Raw genomic sequence first — 19,129 nt, 5'->3', positions numbered from 1 at the left:
GACGCCCAGGGGGCTTCGAGGAAAACCAGGGCTCACGTGTCGTCCCGAAAGCGGGTCAAGAAGCACATACTAGAAACAAACCGGGTATTTAAAAAAGGAATTTAAAGAATAATCCCTCCTTCGCCGGCCCCCCGACCCCACGGAAGGAGGCAGGGAGGCTTCCTCTCCAACAGTACCCCTCCAAACCCCCGCCACGGACCCTTCCCCGATAACTCAACCCCTCCAAAGTCGCCAAAGCCCACGTCGAGCTGGAGCCTCACACTGCCCCCACCCCACCAAGACCACCCCGGGTCCGCCGGCAGAACTGCCTCCGCAGCCAAGACCCAGCCGCCCCTCCCGGCAGCCGGGATTCCTTGTGCCAAGAATTGCCTGCCTTAACGTCTGGGGGCGGGGGTGCCCTGCAGCGGCGACCGCCCAGCACCCACCGGCGAGCACCCTTCCCCACCCTGTCCCAGACCGGAGGGGACGGCAGCTCAAACAAGCGGGTAATTCCAGACGCCTCCCTCCCCACATCCCTCTGCCAGTTCACTTTACCGCTAGGCACCTTGATGAATGACGCGCGGGGAGAGACAGACCCCAGGAAACAGAAGAAAACACCCAGATTCCACGGAGAAACGGGCCCCGGAAGAGCAGGACACACCGGAGCCTCTGCTCGCTGGGGTCGCGGCGTCACCCTCTGCTCGGGACCCCCCGGAACTTCCCCCACCTCCCAGCGCTCGGGGGTGCGGCGCTGGGCCTGCAGGGGCGCAGGGGTGAACCGGTCCTGCTGCTGCTTTTTCTCCAAAGAGAGAAAGAAGATGATGAACAAGGTGGAATCTGCTTGCTCTGATTTTTGCCAAAAGAAAAACAAAAAATGATAAAGGGGAAGGAAGGGTCAGAAATGAAGATGAGCACGCCCCCCTCCCCTGCTCACCCTCTCCAGGTGACCTCCAGGACTGGCCGGCAGCTGGATCCCAAGAGCCTGCTCCCCCGCCCAGGGCTCAAGAGCTGGAGGCTAGAAGGAACCTCTCCCCACCAAACCGCCTCCCACCCCCTGACCACCCCCTCCCACCCCCTGACCACCGCCTCCCAGAGAGGTGGCCACACCCCTCCCCTTTGAGAATGCAAGAGACATTTCTAATGAAATGCCCCTCCTCCTCCCCAGGTAAAGGCTACCTCACTCAAATGTTCATGTCTGTGATTGGAAAAATCACGCCTGATACCAAAGATTTCCCCCAAGGACTTGTGCTGGATGCTAGGATTCCCTCGCCTGGGGACCAGGTGTGGGCGAGGGTCTGCTTTGGGCCCTGCCCCCCAGGTGCCACCTGTCCACCACCAGAGAGAGCAGAGAGAGAGAGAGAGAAAGAGAGACAGAGAGACAGAGACAGAGAGTGGGAGGGAGGGAGAGGGTGGTGAGGTCGATGAGTGCCTTTTTCTTGAACCAAAGACGTGTGTGAGATGCTCTCTTGTCCTTATCGACTCGCTATTCTCCCCGCTTTTCAAGCAACCGGATCTGAGTGATGCTTCTAGAACCTTTGGGTGTTGGGGCAGAATCCTAAGGGTCCCCGTTCCCGTTCAGCAACAACCCCTCCCCCCAGACACACGTACACACTCCTGTGCACACACTGGTCCCACCACACTGGGAGCTGGGGTCTGGGTGGACACGGCCCCTCCCTCAGCCTGCCACGAACACGTGGGCCCCACTTGAGAGAGCACCTGCTTTTGGGGGACGGGGATTCTCTGCTGGTTAAGTCACTTGCTGGTCCTGCATTCAAGGCCCAAGCGTCAGAGGCCAGGGCGTCCTGGGTTTGTCCCGTGTTGGACACTTAGGAATGGACATGGGACCTTTCTGGTGACAGGACCCCTCAAGCCCCAGTGACACGGGTCACGGAAGCGTCCCTGACTCCTGCGTCCCTTTCAAACACCCTCCTATTACATATGCACACGCGCACGCATACACGTGCACACACACCATCTCCCTTCTGACGCCCCGCCCAGCCCCGCTTGCCCCAACACCCAGCTGGTTGTCACATACCAAAGACCATTCTCCACACAGGGAATGACACCTCCAGCACAGCTCCTTCGAGCCTTTGACAATTTTCTCTGAAATACCTCAAGATATTTAATGTATAGTTTATGTGATTAAAAAAAAATCCTTAGCTAGTTTTTGGAATACGTGACTTGAAGCTTTATACCGTTAAATTATAATTTTGCAGACGATGGTATGTCATTTCTTTCGGTGAGCTCCGTGGGAGACGCGTTGAATGTCAGGGCAGGGGAAGCTGGGTGGTCAGAGGCAAAGGGCCGGGGGAGCATGAGCGAGAGAGAGAGTCTGGGAGCGCACGAGGAAGGACCTGCGGCGTTTACAGATTTCTTATTTCAATGAGTCCTTTAGGAAAGAGAGGAGAGAGAGAGCGTTGGATACCTTTCTGTTCTCTGGCGTGTTCTGTTTCTTGTTTTTTGAAGTCATGTCTTATAAGAGTATTTATTATTCTATGTGTTCTGTGTTCAAATGTAATTTAAGAAAAAAAAAAAGGAAGAAAAATGAAAAAAAAGACGCAATGGAATTTGATTTGATGCATGACTAATGTACTTTTTCTTGAAGATAATGTACTAGGTGGAAGGGTGGGGGTGGGGCGGGGCCGCGGGGCCGGAGCCCCGGGATTCCGTGTCGCATCTTGTGTTTCATGCCCCAGTCGGTGCTGTTCGGTGCTCCTCGGCGCTGCTCTGTGTTACTTTCCCCCCTTTCCAAGGATCTGTGTCTAGCCGGCGGTGGGTGGACGGGCCTCAGGTGCAGAAGGAAGGCGGCCGGTGGCGGGGCCTCCAGCTCCTGGCACCAGAGTCCCTCCGACTCCTGGTCCTGGGGCACCAGTGGGCGTCACTGCCACCTCGGGCCCCCCGCTCGGTCGGTCTCACGTTAGCATGAATTCCCAAGTGTCTTGTTCAGAGGAGACAGACAATCAACCAATTCGAGTCTTGTCGCCTAGGTTGGTGGGGGGCGGGGTGTACCCCTACTTCCTCAGATCTGAAGGGCCCTCCTGAGACAAGCCCCCCAAGGCAGGCACCTGCCCGGGCTCCACCCACACGCCCCAGCTCCCTCAGGCCTGGCCTTCACCTTTCGGTCTGGCCTGGGAGGTAGGGGGTGCACACCTGTGGAGCCCTCCCTCCCAGCCCCCACTGGTACCCAGAGAACAAAGGGGCCCCCAAAAAATCATGAAAGGGGGCTCTGGGACAGTCTCCCGGACTGTGACTCTTCTGCCACGGGGCCCACGCTCCCACCAGGGGAGAGCCCACTTTCCAGGACAGGCCCCAGGTAAGGTGGGTTTGGGTGGCCAAAGGGGGTCTCTCACACCCTGAAGGACAGAAGGCCCAAGTTTGGAGGGCTGGGCCTGGGGGCGCAGGTTCAACCCACCTGCAATGAGGGCGGGGGGTGGGGGTGGGGCGTGTTCCGGGGCCCCTGCACCGGCTGGAACTGGGGACACTCACGTTCTTGGCGCAAAGCAGTTTCAGCCACACCAGCCCATCAGCTCCCTGGTCTCCTCCTGTATCCCTGGCAGGCCCCCCAAGGGCTGGTCTTTGGGAGGATTGTCTCCACCAGGGGTGAGGGCGGCCAGGAGGCCACGCGGCCCTGAGTGTGTAATCACAACTGGACACTAGGGCCGCTTTCAGGGGACACACGATTTGGGTCATCCAAAGTCCTCCCCCGAACCCCCAGGGCTAGAGGGAACAGAGGCCCCCTCCACCCTACCCTCAGGCGACAGGCTTAAAAGTTTAAAAAAATATATCATCATCGTTGCGAACCATTGCTGTGCTGGGTTTCTTGTTTTGTTTCCCTCCAATAAATTATTTTCTAGTCACTCACCTGGGCTTGTGCCTTTGCTGAATGGTGGGGGGGAGGGGCTGGTGCCGGAGTGGGAGGCATGGGGCTCACCCTCCATGAAGGAGGAAGGGGACGAGGGAAAGTGGAAGCGGGCCTCTCCCAGCCCACCCCTCTCTGCTCTGAACTCAGCCCTCCCTGAGCCCCTGCCCCCACAGGGCTCCACACTCCACAGGGCCTTTGGGCCACCTGAGCCTCGGATCTTGCTGGGCTCTGCTTCTGAGGTGTCACTGACCACTGCCTTCTGGAGCCTAAAGTGTAAGGTGGTTTGTTTGAGAAGAAACCAGGGCAGCCCAGTGGAGGAAAAGGCTGGGTGGTGTCAGGACTGGACCTTATAAACTGCCCTGAGATAGGCCAGCAGGCTGCAGGCAGGAAGCCAGGGCTGGTAAGCAGAGTCTGCTCAGCACCTTTCTCCCTTCTGAGAGCAATAAAGCTTTTATCCACATTACCCCAGGGTAAAGAAACCCAAAGAAACCCAGCTTTCCCTGCAAATCCCCCATCAGGCCACTAGAGGTCAGTGTTTTGATTTTTAAAACCAGAAAAGACCTATTTCATGGGACATCACAGAAAGAAGTATAGGAAGAGAGAGCCTCAAGGAGACCTGGGGTCAGACAGACCGTGGTTTATTAGAGAAAGAGGAGCAGGTGGAGCCCCTGTCTTTGGGGGAAGGCCTCACGATGCTGGGTGACACTTACTAAGCCTGGGCAGTCACTGCTGTTCCTCAGGTGAGGGCGGCAGCCCTGCCGGATCAGGTGGAGTTTGACCCTCGCTGGGCCCTGGCAGCCACTCCATGGGCGACGGCTGCTTCTCCACAGGGGAGGGCTCCACCGCCATCGGCTGCTCGCTGGTGGACGATCCTCTCGCAGTTGGTGGTGGAGTTTCCATCAGAGCAGTAAGGTTCGAGTTGGAAACTGGCACCATCCCCTCCTTGGGAGGGCCCGGACTCCTTTTGCCAGGTGTATGGCCAGTTCTTCCAGGACAGTTTCCGGATCTTCCAGAGGAATGTCTTCTCCTGCAAGTGTGCTGACTGGCTCTTCAAAGACAGCTGGCTTGAAGGCAGCATCTGGCTCTCAGAAGACGTCATCTGGCTCTCCTCCACTGATAGTGGTGTCTCCTTGGTTGGTGGCAGACTCTGGGGAGTATATGGCCACGGTTCCTATGACAGTGACCTCTCCTGCCTCTTCGGCAACTTCTCCTGGAGAGACCCGGACAGCCGTTTTTTGGTGAGAGAGTGCTGGCTCTCCTGATAAGGAGAGGACTGCCCATCCACAGGCAAGGATGAGCTCACCTCAGAGGCAGGCTGAACATCCTCAGAGGACACCTGCCCCTGGTGCTGGCGCCTGTTCCTCCCCAGGAACGACATCCTCCTGGGGTACCAGGAGGACTCCTCCATGCTTGAGGGCAGCTCATCAGGTGGCCTCGTGTGACCAACCAGCGTGTCGCTGTTGACCCCTGGTGACCTCCACAGAATCGTGCCCTGTGTGATGAGGTCCGCATAGCCCTCCCGGTGGGAGAAGGCACAGCTGGAGTGCCGGGTCCGTGCCTCCCGGAGGACATGGGGCATGGGCTCCACGGTGATGATCTCCTCCTCCTTCCACAGAGCAAAGGGGAAAGCAGGAGTCATCAGGCTCCTGAGCCATGTTGACTGCTTTCGGGTCACCTGCCCCTCCAGTGGGGGCCAATCAGAGCCCTTTGCCACCATGGATTGGCCAGGCTCTTTCCTACCCAAGTTGACCCAACTGGAGTCCTCCATGGGACCTGACTTTTTTCTCTTTTTCTTTGGCCACACCGCGCAGCATGTGGGATCCTAGTTCCCCAACTAGGGATCGAACCTGTGCCCCTTGCCATGAAAGTGCAGAGTTCTAACCACTGGACCCCCAGGGAAGTCCCATGGGACGTGACTTTGGACCAGCCAATCAGATTCCTTCCCTAGGACCTGACTTTGGATCAGCCAATCAGAGTCTGGGGCAGCCCAATGTCCAGCCTGTGTGGGTGAAGGTGGCAGGTTTGTGGCCATGTCCTAGTCCACCATTCCAGTCAATTCTGGGGCCCAGCCCAGCTGCGACCCATCCTTCTAGGTTCTGATTTTATGAGCCAGCGAGTCCTCTCCCCCACCTTTTTTCACTGTGGTAAAATACACATAACATAAAATGTACCATTTCAACCATTTTTAAGCGCACAGCTCAGTGGCATTAAGCACATTCACACTGTCGTGCAGCCATCCCCGCCATCATCTCCAGAACTTTCTCATCTTCCCAAACTGAAACTCTGTCCCCAAGAAACACTGACTCCCCACCCCTCCCCCAGTCCCTGGCCGCCACCATCTACTTCCTGTCTCTATGGATGTGACCCCCCCAGGGACACCCTGTGAGTGGGATCAGACAGTATTTGTCCTTTTTTTTTTTTTTTTTTCGGTACGCGGGCCTCTCACCATTGTGGCCTCTCCCGTTGCGGAGCACAGGCTCCGGACGCGCAGGCTCAGCGGCCATGGCTCACGGGCCCAGCCGCTCCGCGGCATGTGGGATCTTCCCTGACCGGGGCACAAATCCGTGTCCCCTGCATCGGCAGGCGGACTCTCAACCACTGCGCCACCAGGGAAGCCCTGGTCTAACTCTTTTAAAGCAGCACCTTTGAGCCTGTTCTAAGTGGATGACTTCAATAAAAAGCTACAGGAGGGAAAACGGCTAGAGAGTGTGTTTTTAGATCATTTTCGATTTAGGAAATCACTGATGGGTAGAAGAGTTGGAAGAGACCTCAGAGACAAATAGCCCAGCTCCCTTCCCGAATGCATGAATCCAGACTAGTTAAAAGAATATCAGTTTCAGTTCCAAAGACCACTTTATGTGCATTGTGGGATTGAGCAAATAAGTAACGATCAAACTTTTTTACCAGAATCCAGTTTCTCACCATCGGAGATAAGAGTCACAAAGCAGTAAATGGAAAAGGCTAAGCTGAGCCTTGTTCTGTGGGTCAGGAAGCAGAGGTATCAGTGTGAACTCACATACACAAAAATAGATAGATGGATAGGTGTCGATAGAGATATAGATTTGCATCTAAACGTGTGTGCATTTGCATCTGCATTTGCATTTGCATCTAAACGTGTGTGCATTTCCTAGCTCTGTCTACCAAGAGGATAATGGCATCCCAGTAGCAAAATGACCACACTAAGCACTTGGATCTTGGTGTCTAACTACCATTCTCTGGTGAAGAGAACCAGGGCTCCATATGGGAATGGCTCATTCCAGGGTTGGGGCACAGAAAAGACAAAATGGGCCTGGAACCTCTTGTAGCACCAGGAAGTGAGGATGTACTCAGAGAAGAGCAGGCATGTGGCAAAGGGGCAAATTGGGGACAACTTGAGCAACAAAGCATAGAATAAAATAAACACCCATGAGTCCACACTGATAGAAATAAATAATTGAATAAATAAATAGGGGAGAAGGAACAGTTCTTCCCATGGAAGAATTCCAATTAACAAATACAGAAAGACTGGACACTGTCCCCTCTAAGATCAGGAACAAGACAAAGGTGCCTGCTTTCACCATGGCAATTCAACATTGCACTGGAAGCCCTAGCCAGAGCGATTAGGCAGGAAAAAGAAATTCAAAGTATCCAAATTGGAAAGGGAGAGGCAAAACTATCTCTATTTGCAGAGGACAGGATCAAAGGATTCACAGGAAAGCTACTAGAGCCAATAAACAAATTCAACAAAGCTGAAGGGCACACAGACCAACACACACACAAAACTGTTTCTATATACCAGCAATAAGCAAGCTCAAAAGCGAATTAAAGAAACAATTCCATTTAGAGCAGCATCTAAAAGAAGAAAATATCTAGAAATAAAAAGTAAAACAAAAATATATATTTATGGGGCTTCCCTGGGGGCGCAGTGGTTGAGAGTCCGCCTGCCGATGCGGGGGACACGGGTTCATGCCCCGGTACGGGAGGATCCCACATGCCGCAGAGCGGCTGGGCCCGTGAGCCATGGCCGCTGAGCCTGAGCGTCCGGCGCCTGTGCTCCGCGACGGGAGAGGCACAGCAGGGAGAGGCCCGCGTACCGCAAAAATAATAATAATAAATATATATATATACATATATATACATATATATTTTTTTGAGGGTTGCTGCTGTAAAGCTCTCTCTCAAATACCTTGGCATTAGTGATGGGGAGCTCATTCCCTCTCACTGTAGTCTATCTTCAGACAATTTCCTTACACACAGGGGACATCACTGCCCTACAACTCCTGTAACGCTCTGGAGAGCACAGCCAGTATTCACCATGATACTGTCAAGAGTCTTGAAGTTAGGGAACCAGCCCCCATAGTCTTATCTTCTCTCAAGTTCAAGCTCTCATTGTCTCCCCTTGAAGGATGTATATTTGGAGCACCTGTCCTGCCCTTGCTCCACAGCTCAAATTTGCCAAATATCCCTGAAAAGGCTTGGCACTGAGCTGGGCGTGGAACCATCCCTTCCCTTCATCTGGAATCTCTACCTCTATGAATGCGGCCAAATAAGAGTCTGTGCTGCTCTGTGACTTCAGGCAACTCTGCCCCGTGATGACCCGAGTGTGAGCCTGCCTGCTGCCTTCCTGGAGGCTATGGGAAGGACACGGCAATCCCAGAGCCCACCCCCCCGGCCCCCCCGCCCCAAGAGGGGAGTTCCCTCCAGCGCACCTGGGCAGTGAAGCCGCTGTAGAAAGCGAAGCAGATCTGGACCATCATGCTGGCCAGCATCCTGTAGATAAAGTAGCGCAGGAACTCGCAGACGCGCGTGTAGGACCAACGGCCATGCACCAGCAGCAGCCGCCGCAGGAAGCAGAACTGGGCCAGCACATAGTCGCTGTTCTGCACCGCCTGCATGCCCTCCTGACCCGCCAGCCCCATGCCGATGTCCGCAGCTGCAGGGGCACACGCAGCCTGTCGGCCCCGGGCCCCTCAGCTACCACCCCCGCCTGCTGCCAGCCGCCGGCCTCCCCGCACGCTGCTGCCCACCACCCACGAACCGTCACACCAGGGACAGGCGTCTGGCCTGCAGGAAGTCCGCCCTCTCCTCTCTGGGCTCCTGCCAGGGCTCCGCCTCTTCCAAGCTCACCTTCTGGACCAGGGCCCGGGGCTCCGTGCGCAGGGACAGCAGCAGCTGGTCCTGGCCCGCGGGGGACAGGGGGCGCGTCACTCAGCTGCACCACTGCCCTCCAGGAACGCCCCGACTGGGCCCTCCTCCCGGCTGGACCTGACTGCGCCCTTCCCTTGCTCTCGCCCTGCTGAGAACCATCTCTCGGTGTGACGCTTCAGGCCCTTCGCCTTGGCTGGTCCAACACCACATCTGGGGGCCTTTTGGTGGAGGCCGTCCCCAGCCCCCTCCCAGGTACCAGGGCCCCGCTGCCCACCCTGAGCTGACACTGACCAGGAACTCCCCGTTAATGACCAAGGCCATTTTGACCTGCAGGGGGAGCTGTTTGTTCAGGTGGCCCTTCTTGCCACCCTGCAGGCTATTGCTGCTCTTCCAGTAGACCTCCAGGATCTGCCTGCAGGGGTCCAGCAGGGGCTCAGCCACACCAGCCGCACAGGCTTCCTTGCACCCACTCCCCAGCTGTGCCTTGGTTTCCCCCTCTGGGAGCCCCACCAGGCAGAGGCTGAGGGCATTCTGCAGACCCCAGAGCCATGCCTGGGCCATGGGTGGTGCCCTGCCCCAACCCTGACCCCCCCAACACAGGCTCATGCACCCAACCACCCAACCCCCACGTCTTACACAATCTCCTTCTCCTCCAGAATGATCATGTTTTCCGAGAGCAGCTGGCAGGTAAAGCCGATGTTCACCGCTGTCTCTGCAAACCAGCCCAGCTCAGCCCCTCCACAGCCCCCTGCCTGGCGGCCATGCCCACTCTGCCCATCACAGCAGCATGCCCCTCCCCCTGGCCACAGCAATTGGTTTGGAGGAGGGCATGTGACCAGGCCAGCCAATGAGAGTCAGCCCTGAGACTTTGGGTGCAGCTCTGAGCAGAGGGGGCTCCATTCCACTCGCCTGGCTGGAGCTGGGCTGCCAGTGAGAGGTGGGTCTGGGGCCAGGGCCAAGGGATCGTTAGACATATCGTGCTTAGGGCCCCAAGGCACTTCCAGGAACCCACAAAAATGAATTAATTTGTTTAAAAAAAATAAAGAAGAGGGAAAAAATGAATATAAAAATGCAGCCTGGATATTTGTCTTTACTCCAGCACAGCTGTTAAACGTCATTCTAAATATTTTGTGTACGTGCCTCCTGCCCGCAGAAGTTCTAATGCAGCCCTGCAGGCACCCATGCCCAGTGGGGCCCCGGAGAAGCCTCAGGGGAGTGGAGTCATGGCTCCACGGCCACAGGACCTGAGGTTCCATTCCAGCTTGGCTCCTGGGTGGCTGAGCAACCGTGGCAGGTGCCCATGCTCTCTGAGCCCCGCTGGGTCATCTATGAGGCAGGGGTAATGAGGGCCCCACTGCATGGCGCTGCCAGGGGGCCAAACCCCAAGGAGACGCTGAGCATGGCACCGGCCCGCCCGAGGGAGGCGCCCAGGGGACCCCAGTCCATTGTTCCCGGTCCTCCCTTCCCAGGGACAAGGTGGAGGGCAATGCTGAACTCAGACAAGAGGGATAGGCCAGGACTTCCCTGGCGGTCCAGTGGTTAAGACTTCGCCTTCCAATGCAGGGAGTGCAGGTTTGATCCCTGGTCTGGGAGCTAAGATCCCACATGCCTTGTGGCCAAAAAACCAACATATAAAACAGAAGCAATACTGTAACAAGTTCAATAAAGACTTTAAGAATGGTCCACATCAAAAATAAATCTTTGAAAAAAAAAGAAAAAAAAAAAAAAGAGGGATGGGCCGACGGTGGTGCCCAGGCAGGGGTGAGCTCTCCCCGCACTTCCCTTCTCCCCACGTTGGGGGTGGCCGCCCTGGGACCCACCTTGCTTGTCCCCTGTGGGAACCCACACTTTGATGTTCCCCTGCTTGAGACACTTGATGGTGTCGAGGACACCGTCCTGGAGCCTGTCCTCGACGGCTGTGGCTCCCAGCAGCTGGGGGTGGGCGTGGGGACAGCCTGAGCAGGGAGCCAGCTCCCTGGTGGGGCTGAGGGGCTGGAGCTGCGGTGCGGGCGCCCCTCCCCCTGAGCTCCACCCACCTGGAGGTTCTGCTCCATCTCCTCGTACAGCGGGTGCAGGGCGTGGGCACGGTTCTGCAGCAGGATGCTGGCTTCCTGGTGCCGCTGGCGCCACTCTTCGTACATGTCTTCGTCCACCTCCTTGCAGGCCATGCACAGTGTCCGCAGGGTCTGCTCGGCCAAGGACTGGGCCCCAGGCGGGCAGGCGGCGCTGGCACCCCCGCCAACCCCTGCCCCCTCACCCGGGCACCTCTCCCTCTGCCTGGGGTCACCCAACCTACCCGCCACCCACAGTCTGTCTTCCGGGGCAGGGGGAGCTAGGACCACGTGCCGCCCTGCTCCATACCCGCTCTGTCTCAGCCTGCCCCCTGCCCCCCCCCACCCCCCGCCCGCCGATGCCCAGCTCTGTTTTGCCCCCAGACCTCACAGGCAAATTCTAACTATTCCGCAAGACACTCGGTGCAGCCCTGCCAGAGCCCTCCGCCGTCAGGGCTCCCCCAGCCCCAGACCCCTCCCTCTGCCTCATTTTTCAAGGAGCTGAGGCCTCTGGGGTGGGTGGAACTGTAAGGATCCTGGGGACTCCGTCTCCAGACCCCAGGGAAGACCCAGAGCTCGCTCGCCCCAGGGGGGCCCATCGTGGCTCCTTCCTTCCCTCCTACGCCCCAACCCTCCCCCAGGCTTTTCGCCTGTTGCCTGGGGTCTTGCTTCTGTTCCTGACTGGAGGTGGGCTTGAGCGGCTGAGCTTGGACAGGTCAGGAGCTCCAGACAGGCCTGTGCTCCTCTCGTGCCTCAGTTTCCCCATCCACTCCATAGGCGGTTAAGCCAAGCCGTCTTGCCGAGCTCCTGGGCTCTGGGTCATGGCTCTGACTGCACTTCCTCAGTTGTGGGTCACAGACCAGCTGCCTGCTCCCCACCCCCCACCCACTTCCTGGCAGAGGTAGAACAGGGCAGTCTGGGAGGCCCCCGTGTGGAGGGACACAGGATATTTCTTTCCCCAAACAGCCCCACTGGCCCCTGTGCTGGGTGAGGCTGGGGACCTGCAGGGTCAGGGCTGGGCCAGCACGGCAGGACAGCCCCATGTCAGGGTCGGGGTGGGAACAGCTCCCTGGAGGTGGGGACCTATGGCTGAACCTTGAGGACCAAAGGATGGTGACTGAGTGCTTGAGTGGAGGAAGGCATTCCTAGCAGAGGGAATAGCGTGTGCAAAGGTCCTGAGGCAACACCTGAGCATGGAGGAAACTGCAAGCCAGAAATTGGGGTTCTGGGGAACCCCTCGAGGTCAGGGAGGGACCAGGATAGACAGAATAGCAGAACACAGAAAAACAGCCTGGAAAGTTGGGCCAAGGCGTTTGGGCTTCACCCACGGAGACAAAAGTTTTGGGACAGAGAGGGCTAAGCATGTCCTGGAAACTAGGCCTGGCTGGGATAGCGGGGTAGCAACCAGAACAAAAGCCTAACCACAGGGTGTCCTTGCATGACTGAGAAAAAGGTATTCCCTTTGGGCAGGTGCAGCTTGGAGTTTGGCTCCCTCTCCAGCCTCTGTGTGTGTGTGTGTGTGTGTGTGTGTGTGTGTGTGTGTGTGTGTGTCTGTGTGTCTGTGTGTCTGTGTGCTGGGCAGAACAGTGCACAACCTGATCAACTGTACATGGCCGCCCTGGGTACCTGAGGCCATTTCTCTGCACACTCTCCTCTCCTGCCCTTCTCCTCCTGTCCCTGTGCCCTTGAACCTGCCCCTCCACCCTCCCTTCCCACAGGGACTCACGGCCAAGGCCTCTTCCGTGGTCCACTCCATCAGGCCTTTCTTCTGCAGGAGCTCATAGATGACCGTGTCAGCCCCTTTGGTGTAGAGGTAGATGGAGCCCTCGGGGTTGCGGACTGTGGAGGAAGAGGCCTGGCTACCCACACACGCTCCCCTCCCCACCTGTCCCCACCCCACCTGGAGCCACGGGGGCTCACCCAGAACCGACATCCGCTTGCACAGGCTGTTGAAGTCCATCATGGCCAGGACCTGGTACACCCACTCCTCTCCCAGATCCATCACAGTGACGCTGTCCTGTGTGCGCACCAGGAACACGTAGCCGAAATTCCGGGCCGCCATGACCAGCGCCTCCTCGTCTGGGGAAGCTGCCTGGTATGACAGCTGGTCTGGCCCGGGAGGTGGGTGGGGTGGAGGAGGGGGAGGGGGCTGAGAGCCTGCCCTCCGTCAGGGACCCACCACCCACCCATCTGTGCGGCCTTAGCACGGGGAGGAAACGGACACAGGAGGTGCCCGTCAGGTATTTGCGGGATGACGGTCTCTTGCGCCGGCACCACCTCTAAGCTTGGCTCCCAATCTCCATGACCTCCTCCTCCCTGCGCGATGACAGGCCCGGACACCCTCTGCAGAAGAGGTTGGGGCTCGGGCCAGGGGCCTGCGCACCCTCTAAGCCGGCTGAGAGGGCCCCGGGAGTTGGGCGGGAGAGTGTCTCAGGAGCCCCGGGCAGAGGCAGCCTGGGGGCAGGCTCACTGTTCTTCTCCTGCACCATCACCGTGTGGCAGATAGCCAGCATGTGCCAGCACTTGCGCACCCTCCGGTCCTGGTTGGCCCGCACGGCCTGCAGGAGCTCCGCGTTGCCGAACCACCATGTGGTTTAATGACAGTCACCTCCCGCACTCCCTGGGCCACCTGAAGACAGGTGTTAGGGCCACTGCTGGGGCCGCAGTACCCAGAATAGGACCTGCATACAGTAGGTGTTCAATAAAAGTTTATCGGATCAACGGATAAAAGCAGAGTGTCTCATTTCACTCAGAACAGAATGAGAAACTGGGTGCGGTTGGGGTGCTCTGGAAACTGCCCATCCCTCACCCATCTCCACCCATGACCGGCCTGATGCCAGGAAGTGACCCGGCGGGTCCCAAGAACCTAATCCTTCCTCCTGGCCCTCTGGGATCAGCTCAGCCTGCTGGGGCCAAAGGGGTCAGGAGGCCGCCTTAGACCTGGAGGGGCCACCCATGCACCCTCAGCATCCAACATATATTGAGCGCCTCCTGTGTGCCAGACCCTGGGCTGGGCAGTGGGGACCCAGCCATGAGGGTGCTCCCAGTGTGAGGGGGGGTGGACACTGACCCACCAGCCACACAGACAAACACGGGGTAGGACCACACTGGGTCTACAGAGCCACGTGGGAAGGTGGGAAGGGAGGGCTTCCTGGAGGAGGTGGCTCGAGCAGGTAGAAGGAGTGGAGTGGGCACAGGCACTGACCCCTGGGGCTGCCCCACCCGCCCCACCTGGAGGATGATGATGAGAAGGAAGTAGAGGCTGGACATGCGGTGGAACTGCTCATACAGGTTCAAGGGCAGGAAGGAGAAGACATTGTACTTGGCCGTGTGGATGACGTTCCTCTGGGACGAGAGCCGGCAGCCGGCATGGGGGCGCCGCCCAGGAGGGCCCGGGTTCCCACCCAGCCCCATCTGCCTCCCCCTTCCCTCCAGCCATGACCAGCGCGGGTGCAGACCCAGTGAGCCGAGCTGTGACCCCAGGACTCCCCGCGTGAGACGCAGGCCGGGGGTTTCAGGTAGAGCCCAATGGACACGCTGTACCGTGAAGGTTGCCTAGTAACTTATTTAGGGCAGAGGAGACACGCAAAGCGCCAGCACCGGACCCCACGACTCGGCGAGGGCGGCGCTACAGTCCTCAGGACTAAGTGGACTGACCCAGCATGCAGAGCTTGGGTGGCAGGTCCCGGAGGCCCGCGGGGGTTGGGCCTGCCCACCTTGTACTTCTTCCTCTGCCAGCACAGGAAGACCTTCTCCTTGAACTGGTTGTTGTAGGACGGGTTGTTGGCTTGCACCTCCCAGGTGAATTCTGAGGCCCGAGAGGACAAACACGGGCTAATGACACCCCGGAGGAGGGCTAAGGGGCCCCCCGGGGATCCAGCCCGTAAACAGATGAGAGGGCCCACGCAGCCCCTGCACAACAGTAGGCACTCGGGGAGCCCAGGTGGATCTGAGCATCCGGCTCCCCTTGAGCCAATCCCTAGGCCCTGGGAGACCCACTCATGCACATTCCTTCTACAGAGGGGTAAACTGAGGCCCAGGGACGGGTGCCGAGGTGTCCGAGGCTCTACTCCCTGCCCAGATAGTTCTGGGCTCACAGGCCCACAAATCCTGAGTCCACCTCTCAGTGATAGGATTTTGAACTCTTTGTAACCAACTGAGAACCGCGTGCTTGGCCTCCCGTCTCCCCACTTCAGTCATTGCACTCTAACGCCCCTTGTCAGGGTCCCCCTGGCACCCCCTCACTCTACCCCCAGCCCTGCGCCCGCGCTTGGCCAGACATGCACCCGAGTTCTTCTCCTCCTCAAGGTCTTCTCGGTACACGAGGCTGCCCGTGCTGGTGGCGCTGTCGAGGAGAGGGGTCTGAGGTCACACTGGCAGCCGGACAGTGCCCACCACTCCACCTTCTTTGAAATGTCACCTCCCACGTCCATCTGCTGTCCCCTCCCCAGGCTCTGGAGGTCCAGTCACCAGCTGTGAGTCCTTCCCCGTTACAGCTGGTCACCTGGCCGCTGCTCCCCACCCCTATGGCCCCCCATGGCCCCCCATGGTCGTCCCCAATCACCTCTCCGGGGCCGATCGCACCCACATCCTCCCGGGCCCCCCTGCTGCCCCTCCTGCCCCAATCCCCACACGGCACACGACGCCCAGCCTGGTCAGGTGCTCAGTCAATGTTTGTTGACAGACTAAATGGGGTCCCAGGGCTCTCCGTCATGTCTCGAAGTGTGTTTGAGGACCAAGGGGCTGAGAGGTCTGAGTGTGGTGTTGGGGCAGGGACCGCCAGCCCTCCACAGAGCCCGGAGCCTTCCCACCAGCTAGTTCATGGTCACTCCTAGTCCTTCCGTGCCCTTGGCAGCTCCCCAAATGACTCCCACCCCCAGCACTCAGCAGCTCCCTACTCCCCACGCCCTGGCCCCGCTGTTCCCTCTGCCGGGAGCACCATTCCTGCTCGCATGGCCGGAGCTTTCTCACCCTTCGGCTCTCAGCCTCTACTTCTCCTACTGCCCAGCCTTGTTCTGCCGCCTCCTCTGGGCTTCCCCGCTGCCTGCGGGATCCCCCATCCCATTTCTGGTCACCCTCTCTCCTCTGCTTCTTCCCCTGTCTGGGCTGCCTGATGAAATTGGAATCTCCCAGGGCAGGGACTGCTGGCGTCTGGGTCACTGGTCCCGGGGCCCCCACGGGGAGGGAGGGCCTGGCTCAGGGCCAGCTCTGATGCTCCTGGGGGCCCGAGCAAGGCCAGTGCCCATTCACCAGATGAGGAAAAGTGAGGCTCATCCCGTGGGGCCACAGCCGGGATGAGCTCTGGCCCCACCGGAGCCAGAGCTGGGGGAAACCCGGCCGGGGTTAGACGAATGCTGTGGGCCAGAATCCAATCAAAGCGTATCAGGAGGCAGGGACACGCCCTCCTCCCTCGCATTCTCAGCTCACCGGAACGCCCACTACCCCCCCGGGAAGCCCTGAGCATTCCCGCAGCGAAGCGGCTCAGGGTTCGACGCCCAGGCCCCTGGGAAATGCACCTGGATATCCGAGCCCACACGACACAGGGCGCTCCGGCGCCCGTCCGAACCTTGGCCCACGCGAACCTCTAGGGGGCGCCCCCGCCGCCGCGGCTGCGTCCTCCCGCCCTCAGGCCGGGCGGAGTCCAGAGAGGGTGCGCGGGCGCCCGGGGACGCACAGCTGCGGGAGCGCCGCCGCTCACCTGCGCGGGCCGGGGCAGGCGGGGCCGGGCCTCCTGGGGCGGTCCGCAGGCGTCCAGGGCGACGGACGTGGTGGAGCTGTTAGCCCGGTGCCAACGGGCCTGAAACGGGCCTGAAACGGGCGGCGCGGGCGCGGGGTGGAAGGTTGGGGCCTAGGGGCGGGGCCGGGCAGAATGCAGGGGGCCGAGGGCGGGGCCAGGGTGGAAGGTGGGGCCGGGGTAGAGGGGGCGGGGCGGGACCCCAGGGGTGGGGCCAAGACAGAAGGCGGGGCGGGACAGAGGCGGGGCCGAGCTAGGCCTTGCCTAACAGGGCCAAAAGGGGCGGGGCCTAAGGCGGGACCGAGCGTGACCTCGAGGAGCTGGGGCGGGATGGAGTCTTAATCTGGGCCTGGGAATTAAGGAGCCAGTCGCTGGCGGGGGTGGGCTGGACCCGGCTGAAGCTGGGCGGGGCCGGGTGTGTGTGCGGGGGAGAGGCTAGGGGCGGAGAAAGGACGGAGAGGTAATCGCAGGTATGCGGAGCGTGAGTCTGAGCTGTGTGCGCGTTCCAGTTCAGCGAGCATGTCGTACGCGCAGGTACGGTGTTGGACTTCAGGCTGGGGGAGGCTGTTAGAACCAGAGATCATCCCGCCAGGAAGAAGCCCACAGGGTTGTAGCCCGGTGTGTGTCTACCCAGCACGCGGCCGGGACTCCGGGGGCCTTCCTGGAGGTGGTGACAGGGGTGGGAGACAGCGATGAGGCTGGGGCAGCGTCCAGGCCGGAGATGGGGGACTTGAGCCAGGGCGGGGAGGGTGTGTGGGAGGCGCTACTGAAGGTAGGGTCTTCCTAGGAGGGTCAAACTTGGGGGTTCAGGGGAGGTGATTAAGCTGTTTTTCATATTCTTTTAGGAACCCTCTGAAGCGCAGAAAGTAGGAAGGTACTGGACACCTCCACCACCCTTTCTCCCCAGCCTCGGGGTTGCTCTCTCCCTGTGGCCCAGCCGCCACCCAACAGACCGAGGGTGCCTGTCTGACTGTGCCCTGCCTGGGGCACGGGCATCCCCTCTGAGCTGATGTTGGGTGAAGGAATGAATGATGGGGATGGTGACAGCACCCAGGAGCTGACTGCCCCCATCAGAGCAGCAGCCTTCCACTCTCATTTCTTGGGAAGACCTGCACACCCAGCGGCCTGTGGGGGATGCCAGGTAAACCTCTCCTTTCCTTCATTCACTGGAGAAACGTTCATCCAGCCCTACCCAGCGGTTACAGAGAAAGACACTGCGGGGAGGGTCTTGGACAAACTGCTCTAACAGCCTTTAGGAGACACCTCACCCGGTGGGCGCCTGTGAGGAGGGGGTCGGGATCGGTTCTCCCCCCTGGGACAGTGACAGAGGGAGAGGAGTTTCCCAAGCAGCGAGTTTGCAAAGGCTCTTTGGCCTCCAAGAGGCAGCAGTTTTGGCAAGCTGAAAGCTTGCACCCCCCCCCAACTCCCCCACACACCCGGGAGCTCCTCCCCCAACTGCCCAAGGCCTCCCTGGGGCACTCATGCTCTGGGGAGGGGGACAGACCACACAGAAACGGGGCTCCTGGGATGCTGCCTGCATCCTTTCTTTAGAAGAACACTCCTTGTTCACAGAGGGTGGGGGAAAGTCAACTGGTCACAAGAACAGCCCCGGAGGGACACGATGGTGGCAGAGGCCTGACTTCACCAAGAACCCTCCCCTCAGGGCCCCTGTGGACAGAGAATGTTGCTCACCATCAAGCCTTCTGCCACTGCAGCGCCACCCCCCTTCCCCAGTGGTGCGCCGTGAGGGGATTCAGGATGGAGAAGAACCAGATACTGGCCCTGGATAGCTGAAGTGCATATCCAAGGAATGATTTCAGTGAGCCCAGACAGCATCTAGCATCTTCCCATACACAGAAAAGCACTGCAATCATTAACTAGAGATGTCAGCTTTTTGTGATTAGCAGGAACCTTTTGATGTTTGACTCTATGGGGTTTTTTTCAGCAAAAACTCCGAGGAACAGTTCCTCAGAGCTATATGAGAGGCAATGTCTTGGGCTACAGTCCTCAGTAAGTTCCTGGAATAAAACATAACTCACAGCTTTCAAGTCTTATATTTTTCAGTCGACGCCCCCTGGGAACTCTGCAGCCCTGGCTGCTGTGTCCTCAGATGGGAGCCTGCCCTCTTGGCCTTTAGCAAAAGCCAGAGGAACTTCTGCGGAAGTGGAATGGCAAGGGGGCCTCCTCCAGGCAGCCCTCCTTCCAGCACCTTCGTGCTCCTGCACAGGGACCTGGGGCCCCCCAGCATCTCCCCGACCCATGAGGCTCTTTGGGCTTCACTTTTTGCTTTACCCCAGTGGCTGCCCTTCCCAAGTTAGCTGCTCAGACAGGGAACATGCAGCGGTGGCCGGGGTCTCCCCACTCCCAGCCCCGTAC

The 19,129-nt window shown here is 59.1% G+C and overlaps 1 protein-coding gene across 1 annotated transcript; it reads right to left on the bottom strand.

Moving 5' to 3' along the window:
- Positions 1–4,564: 4,564 nt before the first annotated feature.
- On the bottom strand, positions 4,565–19,014 carry ATP8B3 (ATPase phospholipid transporting 8B3; the record flags this gene model as incomplete). The annotated part of the gene is given in 20 exon segments (XM_082836491.1): positions 4,565–4,798; positions 4,800–5,012; positions 5,016–5,447; positions 8,530–8,753; positions 8,878–8,998; positions 9,260–9,380; positions 9,605–9,680; positions 10,789–10,900; positions 11,005–11,169; positions 12,746–12,858; positions 12,940–13,128; positions 13,490–13,603; positions 13,829–13,922; positions 14,251–14,364; positions 14,736–14,827; positions 15,306–15,364; positions 16,331–16,341; positions 16,718–16,867; positions 17,055–17,188; positions 18,963–19,014. Coding segments are annotated over 20 exon segments (2,820 nt in total).
- Positions 19,015–19,129: the final 115 nt, after the last annotated feature.

Source organism: Leucopleurus acutus (assembly GCF_964270905.1).
Source record: "Leucopleurus acutus genome assembly, chromosome: 3".
In the NCBI taxonomy this organism is placed as follows: domain Eukaryota; kingdom Metazoa; phylum Chordata; class Mammalia; order Artiodactyla; family Delphinidae; genus Leucopleurus; species Leucopleurus acutus.
This window is presented reverse-complemented; position numbering and strand designations above follow the sequence as displayed.